Raw genomic sequence first — 17,347 nt, 5'->3', positions numbered from 1 at the left:
AACTTCAGTCTTTGAAATTCATAAAATGATCTGAAATACTGCTTATGCACTTTGGCACATACAGTAGCACGTTTTGAATAAATATCTGCATAATTATTTAAACATCTGATGTAAAGCAAAATGATTGCTTTATTATTATTTTTTGCTAATTGTTCATTCACCCAGTTTATCTTTCTAAGCTAACCGAGTTTTATATTATAGTCTATGGACATGCCCCAAAACACAGTATCACATTTGATAAATGACTCCTTGAAATTTGGAAAGATGCAGAATCTTAAATTCACTACTTTGGAAGTACCTCAGAATTGCCATGAGTTGGTCAAACACAGCCTAAAGATTTATAATAACAAGACTGCCAAATATTTTTTAAAAATCAACAGTTCAGTTAAATTCAGTTCGATTTAATTAATATAACAGAGTAAACCCTTACAATCAGATGACCTCTATATGACCAAGCACTTTGGCAAGAGTGGGAAGGAAAAACTCCAGCAGAACCTGGCTCAAAGAGGGGTGGCTATCTGCTGTGACCAGTTAGGGGTGAGGGGAGGAAGACAGGACAAGAACATTCTGTGGAACAAAGCCAGAGATTAATAATAAGTACTGATTAAATGCAGAGTGGTGTATAAACACCAGTGAGTGGATAAAAAAGTGGAGTGAAGAAAAAACACTCAGTGCATAATTTTTCAGCACACAGTGCCCCCGCTCCGGATCTGCACCGGCATTCTACTCCAGCAGCTCTCCTCCTCTCTGGCCCAGCCGCGACTGAATCAGGGAAGGCATGATTAGATGATGCTTGCCGGCTGTGAAAACCAGCCTTCCCTGACACCACACCCTTACCTCACCACACCTGACTTAGGCCGGGGAGCCTACCAACCTAGTCTACTCCCCTCCCCCGCAAGCAGGAGAGGAAATTAGCCACGACCATCTGCACTCCGGCCTACGGACCACTTTGAACTTAAAAGGCTGGTGAGCCAGATACAACCGTGTGATCTGGGCGTTGGCATCTTTCATGCAGTTGAGTCATTGCAGCGGGGCGTGATCCAAACAGAGGGTGAAAGGGTGGCCACGGAGGTAATAACTAAGGGAGTTGACCGCCCACAGGACGTCCAGGCACTCCTTTTCTACTGTGCTGTACCTGGCTTCCCACTCCAACAGTTTCCTGCTGATGTACACAATGGGGCAGTCAACCCCCCTTGCCTGCTGGGACAAAACGGCTCCCAGTCCTCAGTCTACAGAATAAAAGGGAGGGAGAAGTTAGGGGTGTGGAGCAGGGTGTTAAAACGAGTGTTAAATCTGCTCTCTCTTTCTAGTACTTGGCTGTATTCTCGCTGCAGCAATTTGGATCAACTAAAGGCTTTTCAGGGAGTTTAAGGATTTCCTAATAATAATGAATTGAAGGAGTCCAGCCAGTATTAAATGCATTAAATGAGACATGAACTGTTTCTAATTTTAGAGATATTGTGCAAATGTGCAAGAAAGCAGTCCTACATATTTGTTTAATATGTGCATTGAAAGACATATCCTGGTAAAAAATGACTCCAAGCTCCCTCACAGTATTACTGGAGGCCAAGTTGATGCCATCCAGAGTAAGCATCTGGTTACATACCATATTTCTAAGATTTTTAAGGCAGAGTACAATAATTTTTTTTTTTGTTTGAATTTAGGAGCAGGAAATTGAAGGTCATCCAGATCATTCCCACAGTTTAAAAATTGGTGTGTGTTATCTGGCTTCATGAAAAGATAAAGTTGGATATCATCTACATAGCAGTGAAAATGTATACTATGACTTCTAATGCCTAAGGAAAGCATGTGTAATGTAAACAGAATTGGTTCTAGCATGGAACTCCATGGCAATTCATAATTAAACTTAGTGTCTGAAGAGGACTCTCCATTTACATGAACAAATTGGAGTCTATTAGACAGATATGATTCAAAGTACTCCAGCACAATAGCTTTAATACCTACAGAATGCTCTGTTCGCACAAGAACTGGTACTGCCTTACAACCATTTTATTTTGTTGTTATCTGCATAAAATCAATGCAGAACAATGCAGGGAAGTATAATTACACACAAATGTAGGAACCAAGAGGTTCTTGGCTAACATTGGCTTAATTGTCCCACTGGATTTTTTTTTTTTTTATCTTTGATTTTTTTCAACAACTCACGAAACAATCAAACAACAAACAAATATTTCAGTCCTCCAGTAGTAAATTCAGAATTTTAAAACCAGCTTGGTAATTTTATTTATCAAACTGAGAATAACTGAGTGTAGAGGAAAAACATGGAAAGGGGATCAAACACCATATTTTATACATAAGGCGTATGTCTGATATATAAACAAATGCATGCTCTTGTCTCATGGAAAACCATTTCCTTTCTTTCTAATATAGTATACAAGAAGATACAGTATTTACATGAACAAATGCTACCAAAGCCTAGAACACAATTTAAGAATAAAATAACTCAGAACTGCAGTACTTGGGTTAAACCAGCATACAAAAACTTTTGGAAAATTGCTTTAAAAACTGTTGCTACAGAGGTTTGTCATGTCAAGCTTGGAAAAATGTATGCAGTTATTATATTTAATGTATTTTTAGAAGATATTATTGCAAACCTGACCTCCATATGACATGAATGAAGTAAAGATGATCATGAGATGATGCGCTGCAAACAAATCGACAAAAATTAAGCTTTTTTTTGTTTACTTTTCCCTAAAATGCTACATACTTTAATAAATTAGCTTTGTATGACATAATTGTTCAGCACACAGGTTGTTCTAAAGAACATAATTTGCAATTTCTCTGGGTGACCACATTGGTTTCACCAGAATTTGAATTCAGGCAACTTCCTGATGAAAAGGCAGAACTCATTCTTATCTGCAGGAGATATAGGCTACTGGGTGAGTTAGTAGTTTTCACATTACACAACAACAACAACAACTTGCATTTAGGAAAAAGGCTTATTCCAGTTGCTTACAGTAAGATAAATGGCTAACTCACAACACACCTGTTACTGCAGTGAACTCTTCACTTCTATGCGATCACTTGCTCATCAACAAAGTTCAACTTCCCTTGGTGTTGATGTCATGCATTTTTTGGTATCCATTCATCACACTGTTAATCAACCTTTTTTCATGAATGTTCTAGTGACTAGTGAGAAAGTGGTCATAATAAATAAAAATTTGTATCAAAAAGTCAAATCATCTAGTTACGTAACACCCCAAGATTCACTTTTGTGTTACCACAAATGAAAAAAAAAAAGGCATGAGTAGATATGATAGAAAGCATTTTATCCAAAATCCACAACCGTGATACTGTAAGTTTCTTGTGTGACACCCTGGTAATGAGATACCTTTTTATAGGCCATCAGGTTGGACTGTACCAGCTGATATTAATTTGTACTAAGTGGCAGGATTGTTTTCTAATTAGTGATAGATTTTATTTGTTCAGTACTTTTCTCATTATTACACACAACTGATGGACATTTTGGACTTCAATTCAATTTTATTTATACAGAGCCAAATCACAACAACAGTCGCCTCAAGGCGGACGCACTTTTTCTCCTCTCCCTTATCTTCCCTGCTTATGTCCTTGTCTAGTCTCGTGTTTTTTTTTTTGTATTTTCCCTGGAACATTCTCTCACAGTCTGTTCTCTAAAACCTAAAAGAGGAATTATGGATTGGATCAACTGGTCCCTAAATGTAATTGACACCCCTTTCTCAACGAGAAGTTTGGGCTTGGGTGAGCCTGAGTGCTGAAGATATCTACCTATTCGGAACCATGGTAACAGGGTTCTGGCTGATCGGAGCTGGCTTGGCCCTGACTTATCGAAGAATTAAGAAAGCGGAACCGGCTGTTCAAACCCCCACAAGGCTGCCCGCTGGGATTGGAATGATGGGAGAGGCGTGAGTTTCTCAAAATGGGCTCAATGAGTCAGCACGGATAAGATCTTGGAGAGGCTGCGGCTGCTGTGAATACTCAGAATAAGATCTCTGACTGCAGACTGGATACATCTCGGAAGGGCTAGCCCGGAATAACATCTCTGGGTGCAAAAATGGATGACATCTCGGGGAGGCACACTGCCGTGAGTCCTCAGAAATTGGCCCCTTGAGCACAAGAAATGACAACATCACAGAACGCAAGTATGGCGAAGCTCGCGGCTCTCCAACGGGAGATTGAGAGACCAGTGTTGGACTGTAGAACTGCTTTGAAATTCATATGAGCTGTTCGCACTAAAGTAAAAAATACCATCACTTCATGCGGATACCCTCTCGGCGCCAGCTGCAAGGCCGGAGCTGAACAAAACACCCTGATAACGACTGTGTTTAGTCTGTTCCTTCCGATTCCATGCAAGGCCACCAGGGTTGGCTGGAAGACTGTTTACTTAGTCTAGCAGGGCGAAGGACACTGTCTCAGCTGAACTATGGACACGCACACATATACTGATATTGATAAGCACTCACCGACGCATCACTCTCCCTACCCCGGATCCAACGCCACCTCCAACGCTTACCTCCCCTCTGATGTGGACATCGGGTCAGTTGGAGGCACAGTCGAAAGATTGCAGCGGTCCCAGATCAGATGTACACACTGCAACTCTTTCCCATGTTGCTTGTCTGTGTTTATTATGCTATGGTGTGTTGATATCTGTGCATTCCTGTATTATCCTTTTGTGTTACACATTTCAATGTTTTTTTCCTCGCTACCTAGCCTGACCTGTCTCCCCAATGTGATGTTTGTGTATTGTATGTACGGTCGGCAAGGTCTGTCATCTCGGTTGTGGGCAAAAGACCTGCAACTGACAAATAAAGGCTATCTCATCATCATCTCATCTCTCATCTCAAGGCGCTTTATATTCGACACAGCTGAACAGACACCACACTGAAATTTTACTGAATGACATTTTCTCATGTAAAACGCTGTATGCTTAAATGTAAAATTAACGCAATTTAAATTTTCCAAGAGAAAGGACTGAAAGACTAAAAAGAGTATGTTTAAAACAATAGTCTTCACTAAATTAAAGAGAAACATAGGTTTGTTGTCAACATCATTTAATTTAGTAGCTAAAGTTCAATATATAACAACTGACTTGCACCCTGTACATTTGTTGTCATAGAAGTTATCTTAATTGTCAACCGACTCGCCCATTAGGTGTTAACAACCCGGAGCTGATGCAAACTGGGCGAGCCCAACTATCATGGGAGGAGTGGCAGAGGTGCATACAGTTTGCATTTACTGTGGTCAACCAGGTCATTTCATTGCTTCTTGCCAAGAGCATCCATTGGTCACGTTACACCTGGCCTTCAGCAGCTGCATGTATCTCTACGTCTGACTATAGAGTAAGTGTGAGGCAGGAAAATATCCCCATAGCATTAGTACACAATTAACTAAAAGAAGGAATATGAAGCAAAACATTTGATCTCTAATCCAATAATAGCCTATAATAGCTTTATCACCAACCTGAACAATGTTGGAAAATAAGCAAATAAATAATTGTAAAGTGGCTGGTTTGATTCACACTAGAGTAACTTGTCTTAGAGATGTTTACTATGTTTTGAATGGACTAGGCCTATTTTTAAAATTAAGCAAAAGATACTGTATATTTACATGTAATGTAATGACAGAAGTGACAGTTTGAACATTTTCAGCAACGTAATGAACTCAGGAATGAAAGACATTGTGCAGTGGTGCCATCTAGCGGTGAGATTAATATTACAGGAATCCTAAAACGAGAAAAACATACGATTTCTTGTTGATTGTTGTTGCTTTTAATTAAATCAATGATTTTTACACAGCTGTACATGAAAATATTATAATTAATACACAATGTTGAAAACTAACTCACCAAAAAACAAAATCTAGCAAAGATACATAAAACTGTCACTTCATTTGAATCGCTCAGGTAATTAAACTTGAAATTCATATTTGCAAATCTAAAGATTTTACAATTGTTTTACATTCCTGCATTTTTTCTGTGCAGTCCTGTGAAATGAAACCTTTTGAATCACTGTTTTGTTGTAACAAGAGTAAAAAGCATCTTTTAGTTATTGTATTTATTTTGAACCTTTAAAGCAGTTTGTGGTAAATATAACAGACACTCTGTCACGGCCCTCGGTCGGTGACCCAGTGTTTTGTGTTTTGTATTATTATTGTTATGAATTGAACTTAAATTTGTTATGATTTTTCATTGCTAGTCTCTTGGTTTTTGTTTCTGTATTTCTAGTTCTGTAAGCTCTTTAGCATCTCCTTATTTCCAGTCTTTACGTTTTGTTAATGTGCCTTCCCTCTGTTCACTGTCTTGTCTCTCTGTGCCTTTACTGTGGGACACAAATTTCTTGTTTTCCAGTTTCCTGAGACCTTACTTTTTTTAGCTTCTAGTTATTATGCTTTATTTTCTTGTTACCCCTATTTCAGCTCTCTAGAGCGCAAGCTCGTTTAGTTCATCCCTCTGTGTCCTGCAAGTCCTGCATTTGGCACCTATCTCCTTCCTTCCACACAGCTGTAGCCTTTACACACACAGTTACTGAATTTGACTCATTTAAAAATTTAAAGGTAAACAAAATAATAACCACTGACCAAATTTAAAAAAGCAAAACAAAAGAAAAATAATATTAATAATGATAACAAAAAAACGCATTACAAAACTTAAATCTTCAGATAAAATGAACTGTTTTCATTTTGTTTATATCTATGTAAAAATGAAATATTTCTAATGCTCTGCTTTTTCCTTTAAATGTGGTGTCATATCATAATAAAAATTACTTGAAATGTGTATTGAAACAGAAAACATAAACCTACAATATATTTTTCACTACAGTTAACATTTTAATAACAGAACAGTGGTTTCTAGAATATATTTTTCATTTCATTATTGTTTTAATCCACAAAACTTCTTTTAGTTCTTTAAGAAAATGTCTTACAGTGAAATAAATACAACTAAATCTTTTTTTTTTACACCTTGAATCCTGTCTGGCAGCTTTGGCAATCAGAATTATGACCTCAGTGTCAGTCACTGTCATTTATTCAGCACCAGTGTTTTGATGGGTATTAGTACATCAACACTGAAATGGTTTAACTGTAAATAATAGCAAGAATAAAACAAAGCAGATCACAACAAAACTTGTACCATGACTTCATATATTTGAGTATGTTTGCCCTTTATGTTTACCTGGTTGTTGAATGTCCCTGACAGGCAAAGATGAAGACAAAGTGGCTACAGGACAGCAGCCCTGAATCCCTCCAACACCCTCCCGAAAAAACATATTGGACCACATTTGGTGCTCTGCTGGCGAGAAGCTCCAGCCCTCAGCCCTCCACCTCTGGCTTCCAGCGTAGACGACCGAAGGATGCCAATCAAGAGGTGAGTAGAAAGCATATTCATCAGCTCATAGACAATGTAAATGTTTTGACATCTTCTAAATCCTACAAAAACAAGAACTGAGTGGTGAAAAAATACAAACTGGCATTGTAGACAAACCAAGAGTTTTGACACACATTACTCCATCTCTAACAGGTAAACACTGCCCAGCCAGTGAGGAGCTCAAGCCCCCAGCCCTCCACCTCTGGTTTACACTTGAACCGTGACTGGAGAGCAAGGAGATCCAGCCCTCAGCCCTCCACCTCTGCCTTCAAGCGTGGGAGAGAGGAGGCTGACCAGGAAGAGGTGAGTAATCACAATCCTGCAAGCATCAGTGGTGAATATTTCAAGAAAAAAAATACTGTTATGTATTCACTGTATTCACTTCAGCTTTAAATGTTTGTTGTCTGATCTCACTGTGCTGCACACACACCATACCCGCAGTCATTAGTGGCTTATACAGTCTCTATTTCTGACCCCTTCTATGCACATTACTGCCACCTTCTGGCACTAGCAGCATGTAGCAGCACAGTATATTTGAACTCATGTTGGTTACATAAAGGTACATTTTGTTGCAGTTTGCTAACTATTTCAGTATTCACAAACCAATTACCACCCCCAGTGTGCATACAGAACTGACTTCTGTTGAAGTTATCTTTTTGAAAAATTAAAAGAAACTGCTAATGTAAGAATAATAGTCAGTATCTTAGGTGCTTAACATCAAGTGATATCTCACAGCTACCCCCTGGTCGACGAGTGAGGAGATCCAGCCCTCAGCCCTCCAGCTCTGGCTTCCTGTGTGGACGACAGGTGGGTGCTCATCAGGAGGTGAATAGAAAGTATATTGTATGCTCACAGAGAAGTACGTTCTAACATTTTCTAAATTCTACAAATACAAGATGTGAGTGATAAAAGAAGACTTATTTCTAAAACTGGCATTTTTAGACAAGCGAAGCCAGTCTAACCACAAGTTCTTCTAACAGGTAAACACCGCCCAGCCAGTGATGTGGTGCAACCCTCAGCCCTCCACCTCTGGTTTCAAGCGTGGGAGAGAGGAGGCTGATCAGGAAGAGGTGAGTAATCACAATGCTGTAAGCATCAGTGGTGAATATTTCAAGAAAAAAATACTGTTATGTATTCACTGTATTCACTTCAGCTTTAAATGTTTGTTGTCTGATCTCACTGTGCTGCACACACATCATACCCGCAGTCATTAGTGCCTTATACAGTCTCTATATGCACATTACTGCCACCTTCTGGTCCTGACAGCATGTAGCAGCACAGTATATTTGAACTCATGTTGGTCACATAAAGGTATCTTTTTTTTGCAGTTTGATGACTATTTCAATATTCACAAACTAATTACCATCCCCAGTGTGCATACAGAACTGACTTCTGTTGAAGTTATCTGTAGTATTTTTGAAAAAAATAAAAGAAACTGCTAACGTAAGAATAATAGTTAGCATTTTCGGTGCTTAACATCAAGTGATATCTCACAGCTACCCACTGGTCGGCCAGTGAGGAGATCCAGCCCTCAGCCCTCCAGCTCTGGCTTCCAGCATGGACGACAGGTGGGTGCTCATCAGGAGGTGAATAGAACGTATATTGTATGCTCACAGAGAAGTACATGTTTTAACATTTTCTAAATTCTACAAATACAAGATGTGAGTGATAAAAAAAAACACTTGTTTCTAAAACTGGCATTTTCAGATAAACGAAGATCATGTGGTCCAACCAGTCTTCTACCTCTTTTTACAACCCTGGAAGAGAGGAGGCTGACCAGGAAGAGGTGAGTAATCACAATGCTGTAAGCATCAGTGGTGAATATTTCAAGAAAAAAAAATACTGTCATGTATTCACTATATTCACTTCAGCTTTAAATGTTTGTCCTCTGATCTCTAATGACTGGAGCATTTTTAACCTGTTTGTTCCTTTTCGTTACTGCAGCAGGAACACCAAAGATTCCGGAGCGGGTACTACAGAGTCCAGACTCACACCGATGGGTCCCGCTCCACCGTGCGCTTCCCTTATTGTTTTCTACCAAAAATTGTTAATGTACTGGGTATGGTGTCGGGGTGGTGGAACAGGTCTTCATTTAGACCACAGATGGAGTATTTCTCACTCACTAATGGGCAGTCTCCATTAGAGAGTCTTTAAGTGGCAAATCCACCGGCCACACATTTCTTTACACATTTCTTTTTCTTCCTACCTACATAATTACTGCTAAGTTTAAAATATAGAGTAGTAATGATAAGTTATTCGAAATGTACTAATAGTACGCTCAGAATATCTCACCATTTCTTTTTGTTAACTTTAAAAAAAGCTTTTAGTGTTTAAGATACAGTAGTGATAAGTTTAGATTTAGATGTTCTGTCAATTCTGTTATAATCCTTCATTTACAATAAATTTTTGACTTTTCATGTTATGACATAAAACAAACAAAATAAAAACCAACTAATCTAATGGACCAGTTTTAGATTTTTATTGATTTGATGGGATGTTTCCAAAGGGTCGCGCCTATCTGTCTTTTAATGTTTTGTTTTATGTTTTCATTTATTTTATGTTTTTTAAGGTTAATAAAAATTTGCTAAAAGATTCAGTAAAGCCTTAACATTGTTTGCATTAAACTAATTCATTGTTTGGATTTTGAGAATATGGTTTCACTTCTTTATCAATCTGGAAACTGCCACTAATGAAAGAAAGCTCATGCTCAAACCATTATCTGCGCTGGTTTATTGATGAGTTTTGTTGTATTGCTAGTTCATTTTTCTCTCGCTCTCACAATGGTGTCATTCATTGACAAATGTACAAAGTAGAGAATGCCGCCGCCCGGTACACATTGCACCTGACCCCTATGGCGCCTCCTGCAGGAGGATAGGCCCATGTCCCTTTTTCAGGCTGTGCCCGGCCGGGTCCCAAGGACTAAGGCCCGGGCACCAGACACTCGCCCTCGGCCACCCTCCCTGGGCCTGGCTCCAGGGCAGAGCCCCGGTAACACTATCCTGGGCAGGGTGAACTGTTCCCTTGATATTGTATTCATATTGGTCTTCTGAACCTTTGTCTGGTTCCTCACCCAGGACATATTGGCCATGGGAGACCCTGCCGGGGTACCAAAGCACCCCGGACAACACAGCCCCTGGGATCCCTGGGACACAGAAACCCCTCCACTACTATAAGGTAGCTATTCGCAGAGGGGATGGTGTAGAGTGTAGCCTTAAAAAAATCCAGCAAAGGCCTGTCTATTTTAGCTAAAATCCTTATCATAAATGTCCTTTGTTTCGAAGTTCGAGGAGTCAATTTTAAGGAAGGGAAACAGTGAGTAAAGGCTGAGGTATGCCAAACACAAGAATTGGACTGAAAATCAGTGAACTCAATTCCTGTGGTAGGATATATATATTAACATGTGATTCAGAACCATAACATTTGAAAAATACCATAATGCAACATTAATAGTGAAACACATATAACAAAGTGGAAAAGGGTATAAAATCAAACAGGAAAAGTCAATAAATTTAGCCAAGTAGCTTTGCTATAGCAGCTAGTTATGTACAGAAGTTCCACCATTTGCGGGGATAGCAGAATAATACAACTTTGTACAGTCAGACAAGTAGCACTGAACTGCTGAAGTCATGAGATTAACTTTATTACCATTACCTTTTCTGTGGACAATACTCTCGTTGATGTGTGCAGTATCCTTTGTGTATGGAAAGCCTGAATATTGCAGTAATGGGAGATCGTTTTGTTTCAGATCGAGCTTCTCTTTGATGTGCTGATCCACATCGTTAGCATTCTGGTTCAGCAACATCCTCTGTTTTTCCTGATTCTTCACACTAGATGGAGCCATCTAGTGTGAAGCACTCCAAGCACTGAATGTTGTTCCAAATTTGATACTGAAATTAGAGATCAGCAGGTATAAAATCACCGCCCACTGACCATTCAGTTCTTTGGAAAATAGTGTCACCATTCCTGGAAGATCCCTCTGACCTCCTGCAAGCAATTTTGTTTTCAATTGCCAGGACAGGCCGGGCTTCGGCAACCCTCAAGGGTGCTTCGCAACCAGCGGGCCTTAACGCCGTTAAGATGCCGCCTAAGAGGAGTGTCACCATTCCTGGAAGATCCCTCTGACCTCCTGCAAGCAATTTTGTTTTCAATTGCCAGGACAGGGCGGGCTTCGGCAACCCTCAAGGGTGCTTCGCAACCAGCGGGCCTTAACGCTGTTAAGATGCCGCCTAAGAGGAGCAATGTTAATGAGGAGGAAGTGGAGGACATAAAGAAATCCCTAAACTTTATGTCTGAAGAAATAACAACAATTTCAAAACAACAAAAACTGATACTCAATTTAATGGATGATATTAAAGAACTAAGAAGGCAGAGCGAGGAAAAGGACAAGAAGATTGCTATGCTGGAAGGACGGGTGTCAGATCTGGAACAATATTCAAGAGTAAATGATGTGATAGTGACAGGACTGGAAACCAAGCATCAGACATATGCACGGGTAGCAGCATCAGAGAGAGGGGAGCCACCCGAGCAAGAGCTACGCTCTTTGGAAGAGCAGGTAATGGCCTTCTTTAAAAGCAAATGTATTCTAAATGGAGAGTAAAAATATTGAGGGATGCCATCCTCTTCCGAGGAAAAACAAAAATCAAATACCTGCCATTATCATTCGTTTTGTTAATAGAAAACAGAAAAAAGAACTGCTCAAGCAAGGAAGAAAGCTAAAAGGTACAAATGTTTATTTAAATGATCACCTAATCAAGAAAAATGCAGACATTGCAAGACAAGCAAGAATATTAAGAAAACAGAAGAAAATACAGTCAACTTGGACGTCAGACTGTAAAATATTTATTAAGTTAAATGGAACACCAGAGCAGGCTAAGGTTCTAGTCATCAAAGAGATGACGGAACTAGAAAAATATAACTGATAAATGCGAAGGAGTGCTAAATATGATGGGACCGTCCAAGTGCACAACCAACGCATATGTCTGACAATTTTCAACTAACAACTCATATAGATATTGAAAATAAGACATTGATGTATGACAGCAACATAGATCCTGATTGTAATTTCTTTAACAATAAGACAAATGAATGCAATTATTATACAAATGAGCAACTTAAAAAGGAATTCAAGGTAGAACAGGGTATAACAATGGTTCACTTTAATAGTCGAAGCTTATATGCAAACTTTCAATCCATCAAAGACTACATAACACAGTTTGAACAGCCATTCAATGTGATAGCCATATCGGAGACCTGGATAACTCCTGGAAAAGAAGAAGACTTTAAAATAAATGGATATGAATTCCTTCATGTAGACAGGATCAACAAGAAAGGAGGTGGAGTGGCACTTTACATTGATAAAAACCTAAAGTACGAAAGAATGGGAAGAATGACAACTGTTATTGATGGAGTGATGGAATGTTTATCAGTGGAAATAAGTATGGAAAAAAGGAAAAACCTAATTGTCAGTTGTATATATAGAACACCAGGATCTAAGATTGAGATATTTAAGGATAATATGGAGGACTTATTTACAAATATAAATCAGAAAAGAATGTTTATTTGTGGGGACTTTAATATTGACTTATTGAATCCAAATCATAATAAGAGTACAGAAGAATTTATTGATTCCATGTACAGCATGGGTTTATTTCCACTGATAACAAGACCGACCAGAATAACATCTCATTGTGCAACTCTATTAGATAATATATTTACAAATATAATAGAAGGAAATATAAAAAGTGGGCTGCTAATCAATGATATAAGTGACCATTTACCAGTCTTTGCATCTTATAATTGCCATTATAAAGTGAACAACGATGGACATAAGATTATACACAAAAGAATAAGAACAGAGAAGACATTAAATTGTCTTAGAAATGAACTTTTAAAGCAAGATTGGAATATTGTATATGAACAAACAGAAGTTAATAAAGCTTACTAAGGATTTTTAAGAACATTTAACACATTACTTGATAAAAACTGCCCAGTAATTGAAATCAATGGGAAACACAACTATGCAGGAAGACCATGGATGACTAAAGGACTACAAAATGCCAGCAAAAAAAAGAATACCCTATATCGAGAATTCATAAAAAAGAGAACAATAGAAACTGAAAGGAAGTATAAAACTTACAAAAATAAATTAACTAATATAATGAGATCCTGTAAAAGAGAGTATTACATTAAAAGGTTAGAACACAATAAAGATAACACAAGAGATATATGGAATGTATTAAACAGTATAATCAAAAATGAATCAAGGAATAAGGATTACCCTGGGTACTTTATAGAAGGGACAAGAAGTATTAATAACATGGAAGAGATAGTAAATGGCTTTAATGAATTCTTCGGAAACATAGGGCCAAAACTGGCAGAAGAAATAAAGGTTGATGGAATAGAAAGGGACACTGGTGAAAATATTGAAAGGAAAGTAGTAGTAGCTCAATGTTTTTAAGAGCAGTGGAAGAGAAAGAGATTTATGACATAGTTAGAGGACTTAAGAACAAAACCAGTACAGACTGGAATGATATTGATATGGTAACAGTAAAGACAGTTATTGATGGTATTGTGAAACCATTAAAATATACAACTTGTCGTTTCAAAAAGGAGTTTTTCCACAAAAAATGAAAGTTGCTAAAGTTATTCCCATTTACAAAACCGGTGAAAGGCATCATTTTACAAACTATAGACCAGTGTCAATACTCTCCCAGTTCTCTAAGATACTGGAAAAACTCTTCATAAAAAGATTTGACAGTTTTGTGGGAAAATATGAATTAATGACAGATAGTCAGTATGGGTTCAGAAGCAACAGATCAACAGCTTTGGCACTGATAGATTTAATGGAAAAGGTAACGGAATGTATGGATAATAAGAGGTATGCGCTCGGCGTTTTCTTAGATCTAAAGAAGGCGTTTGATACTGTTAATCATGAAATTCTATTAAAAAAACTGGAAAAGTACGGGTTTAGGGGAGTGGTTTTGGACTGGTTAAAAAGCTATGTAGGGAATAGGCAACAATATGTACAAATAAATGAATATAAATCTAATTTGATGGATATAGCTTGTGGAGTACCTCAAGGTTCAGTACTGGGTCCAAAAATGTTTATTATGTACTTAAATGATATCTGCAGAGTATCGGAGATTTTAAAGTTTGTAATATTTGCAGATGACACAAATATACTGTGTTCAGGTGTGGAATTGCCACAGGTTTTGGAGATGATCACACAGGAATTAACGATATTAAAGAAGTGGTTTGATATAAATAAATTATCATTGAATCTACATAAATCCAAATTTATGTTGTTTGGAAACCAAAAGAAAAACATCAAAGTAGAAATATGTGTTGACAATGTATATTTAGAAAGAGTAAATGAAATAAAATTTCTTGGGGTGATCATTGACCACAAGCTCTGTTGGAACCACACATTACTTATGTTCGGGGGAAATTGGCACGGGGCATTGCCGTCCTGGGGAAAGCAAAGCATATGTTGGATCAGAAAGCACTGCACATTTTATACTGTGCTTTACTACTGCCATATATGAGCTACTGTGTAGAGGTCTGGGGAAACACATACAAAAGTAACACACAAACAATAACTATAATACAGAAAAGGGCCATTAGATTAATAAATAATGTGGGGTACAGGGACCATACAAATGCACTCTTTGTCAAAATGCAAGCTATTAAATTTCAAGACTTGGTGAAGCTTAAAACAGCGCAAATAATGTATAAAGTAAGAAATAAATTGCTTCCAAAAGAAATCCGTAAATTGTTCATAGAAAGAGAAGGTGGGTATAACTTAAGAGGGAAATGGAATTTAAAAATACAAAGTGCTGGAACAACTGTAAGAACTATGTCTATCTCAATTGCAGGAGTTAAATTATGGAACAGTCTAACAGAAGAAATAAAAGACAGTAAAAACATAAAACAGTTTAAAGTAAAATATAAAAACCTAATTTTAAATAAGTATAAGAATGAAGAAAACGGGGTTAACCCAGGACGGTAATGTTGCTGGTAATGGTGTTGTGGTTCTTTTTTGTTTTTTTTGTTTTGGTTTGTTTGTTTTTCCATAACTTGTGTATCTGCAAATATACACATTCTGTATTTTTCATATGAAAGAAACTATACTGTGGTGGGGCTTGCTAATTTCTTGTTTTTGATTTATGTATGTTTTGTTTTGTTTTGCTTTACTTTTGTTTCATATGTTGTTTGTTTAATTTGAGACTAAAAGAAAAAAAATTAAATGAATGAGAGGTAAAACTTGAGGGGGTAGGGACAAATAAGTAAATACTTCTGCCTACTCCTTTTCAAACAATAATGGAATGATATTTTGTAATGATTGTGAAGGCACATGTTTGAAATGTTTGAAATAAAAACTGAACTGAAGATCATTACACAGCTCAACAGATAAAACTGTCTCTTAAAGATTGATTTAATGAAATACTTGATAATAATCCTTCTAATTGCTCTGTGCATTAAACACAGAGCAGTGATATTAAGTCTGCTAACTTAAACAGCATTGTTGTCAACATGGAGTTTGAAGGGGGTGTGACGGCAGCCTTTTCCATGGTGGCATTCACTGAGGAGATTTGTAAGCGAAAAACAACCATTTACGGCAGCAAGGTAGGACTGTAATTAATGTCTCTGGGAAAGATGAGAATGAGAGACTGAAGAAAATCACATAGAAACACATTAATTAGCAAATGAATTATATAAAAGTAAAAGTGTGAATGCTTACAGATACAGAAGGTAAGAAACATTATATATCACAGCACTGTTAATCCTTATAGACCCTGTAACGGTTCAAACTGTTAGGAGCATATTATTTACTTCATAGGACAAAGGCACTCTTCTGCATCATAAAGCAGAACCGCAGACCAAAATCACCCATTCCATAATATGTTGAAATATGGTTTAACAATGATATGTTATTATAATTAGGGATTTCCTGCCTCGTCATACTTTCACAGAAATCTGTGTATTTTCATGTTTTTTTATGACCATTTGATTTAAAAACTATTATATTTTAGCAATTCCTTATTTCAGCGGTCCCCAACCTTTTTTGCGCGACGGACCGGTTCATGCCCGACAATATTTTCACGGACCGGCCTTTAAGGTGTCACAGATAAATACAACAAAATAAAACTAGTACCGGTACCGAAAAAAAGAAGATTTATTCATAACACACGTGAAAAGACCAAGGAAAACCGAGTTAATGATAAAAACGATAACAAAATAACGCTGAAAACCGATAAAAACATTGAAAACCATACATTTCACACCTGAGCCTCAACTCTCGCGGCCCGGTACCAAACGACTCACGGACCGGTACCGGTCCGAGGCCCGGGGGTTGGGGACCGCTGCCTTATTTGATAAAACTGATTCAGTTGTTTTACAATACTTTCAATTTTGCTTTGTCCTGTTTTTGAGGGTGTCCAAAGTTTCAATATTCAGACAAAAACTTTTTTGATAAAACCAGTTCGATGAGCTATCATTCATACTACTGATGTGCGGCTGATGAAATGATATCTCCTTGAATCTTTAGTATTTGGATTTGATAAACATAGAATTAAGTTTGTTACTAAAATTCAGCTCTTTCCTACATAATGAACTGGATCTTCTCAGGGCGAGCTCTCATGCAATGGCCACGAGATCCATGTGTTCAACTTCCTGACCCAGAAATCCAGAAAGCACACAGCAGACTATAACAGGCAGTTCGGTATGAGTGGACACGGTGGAGCAGACTACTGCCTTATGCATGCCTTCATTTCTGCTGTGGCAGTGAGTGCTCATTACTCTTTTTTTAAAATTTTTTAAATATCTAATTTTAGATAAGATTTGTTGTTGCTGTGTTCTACTTCCACTTGAGATTGTCTGTATTTGCTTTTATTGTACCGGTGATGCAGGACTTAAAGGATGCATGTGTCGTATCTATGTGTATCTGCTCTGTGATGGCTAATTTTTGTTTTCATATATCTTTATATG

The 17,347-nt window shown here is 37.8% G+C and overlaps 1 protein-coding gene and 1 pseudogene across 1 annotated transcript; both read left to right on the top strand.

The window, feature by feature from the left end:
* Positions 1-5,939: 5,939 nt before the first annotated feature.
* On the top strand, positions 5,940-9,410 carry LOC146363962 (uncharacterized). The gene is made up of 5 exons (XM_084916710.1): positions 5,940-7,360; positions 7,514-7,663; positions 8,857-8,928; positions 9,068-9,146; positions 9,305-9,410. Exons 1-4 carry the CDS (start codon positions 7,199-7,201, stop codon positions 9,134-9,136), a joined length of 453 nt encoding a protein of 150 aa, XP_084772836.1. The 5' UTR covers positions 5,940-7,198; the 3' UTR covers positions 9,137-9,146; positions 9,305-9,410.
* Positions 9,411-11,624: 2,214 nt separating this feature from the next.
* Positions 11,625-12,279, top strand: LOC146363961 (uncharacterized; annotated as a pseudogene).
* The last annotated feature ends 5,068 nt before the right edge of the window (positions 12,280-17,347 follow it).

The sequence above is a fragment of the Perissodus microlepis genome, chromosome 20 (genome assembly GCF_051167445.1).
Source record: "Perissodus microlepis isolate ML-2025 ecotype Zambia chromosome 20, ASM5116744v1, whole genome shotgun sequence".
In the NCBI taxonomy this organism is placed as follows: domain Eukaryota; kingdom Metazoa; phylum Chordata; class Actinopteri; order Cichliformes; family Cichlidae; genus Perissodus; species Perissodus microlepis.
Note: the sequence above shows the minus strand (reverse complement) of the source record. Positions and strands in the feature narration are given on the sequence as shown.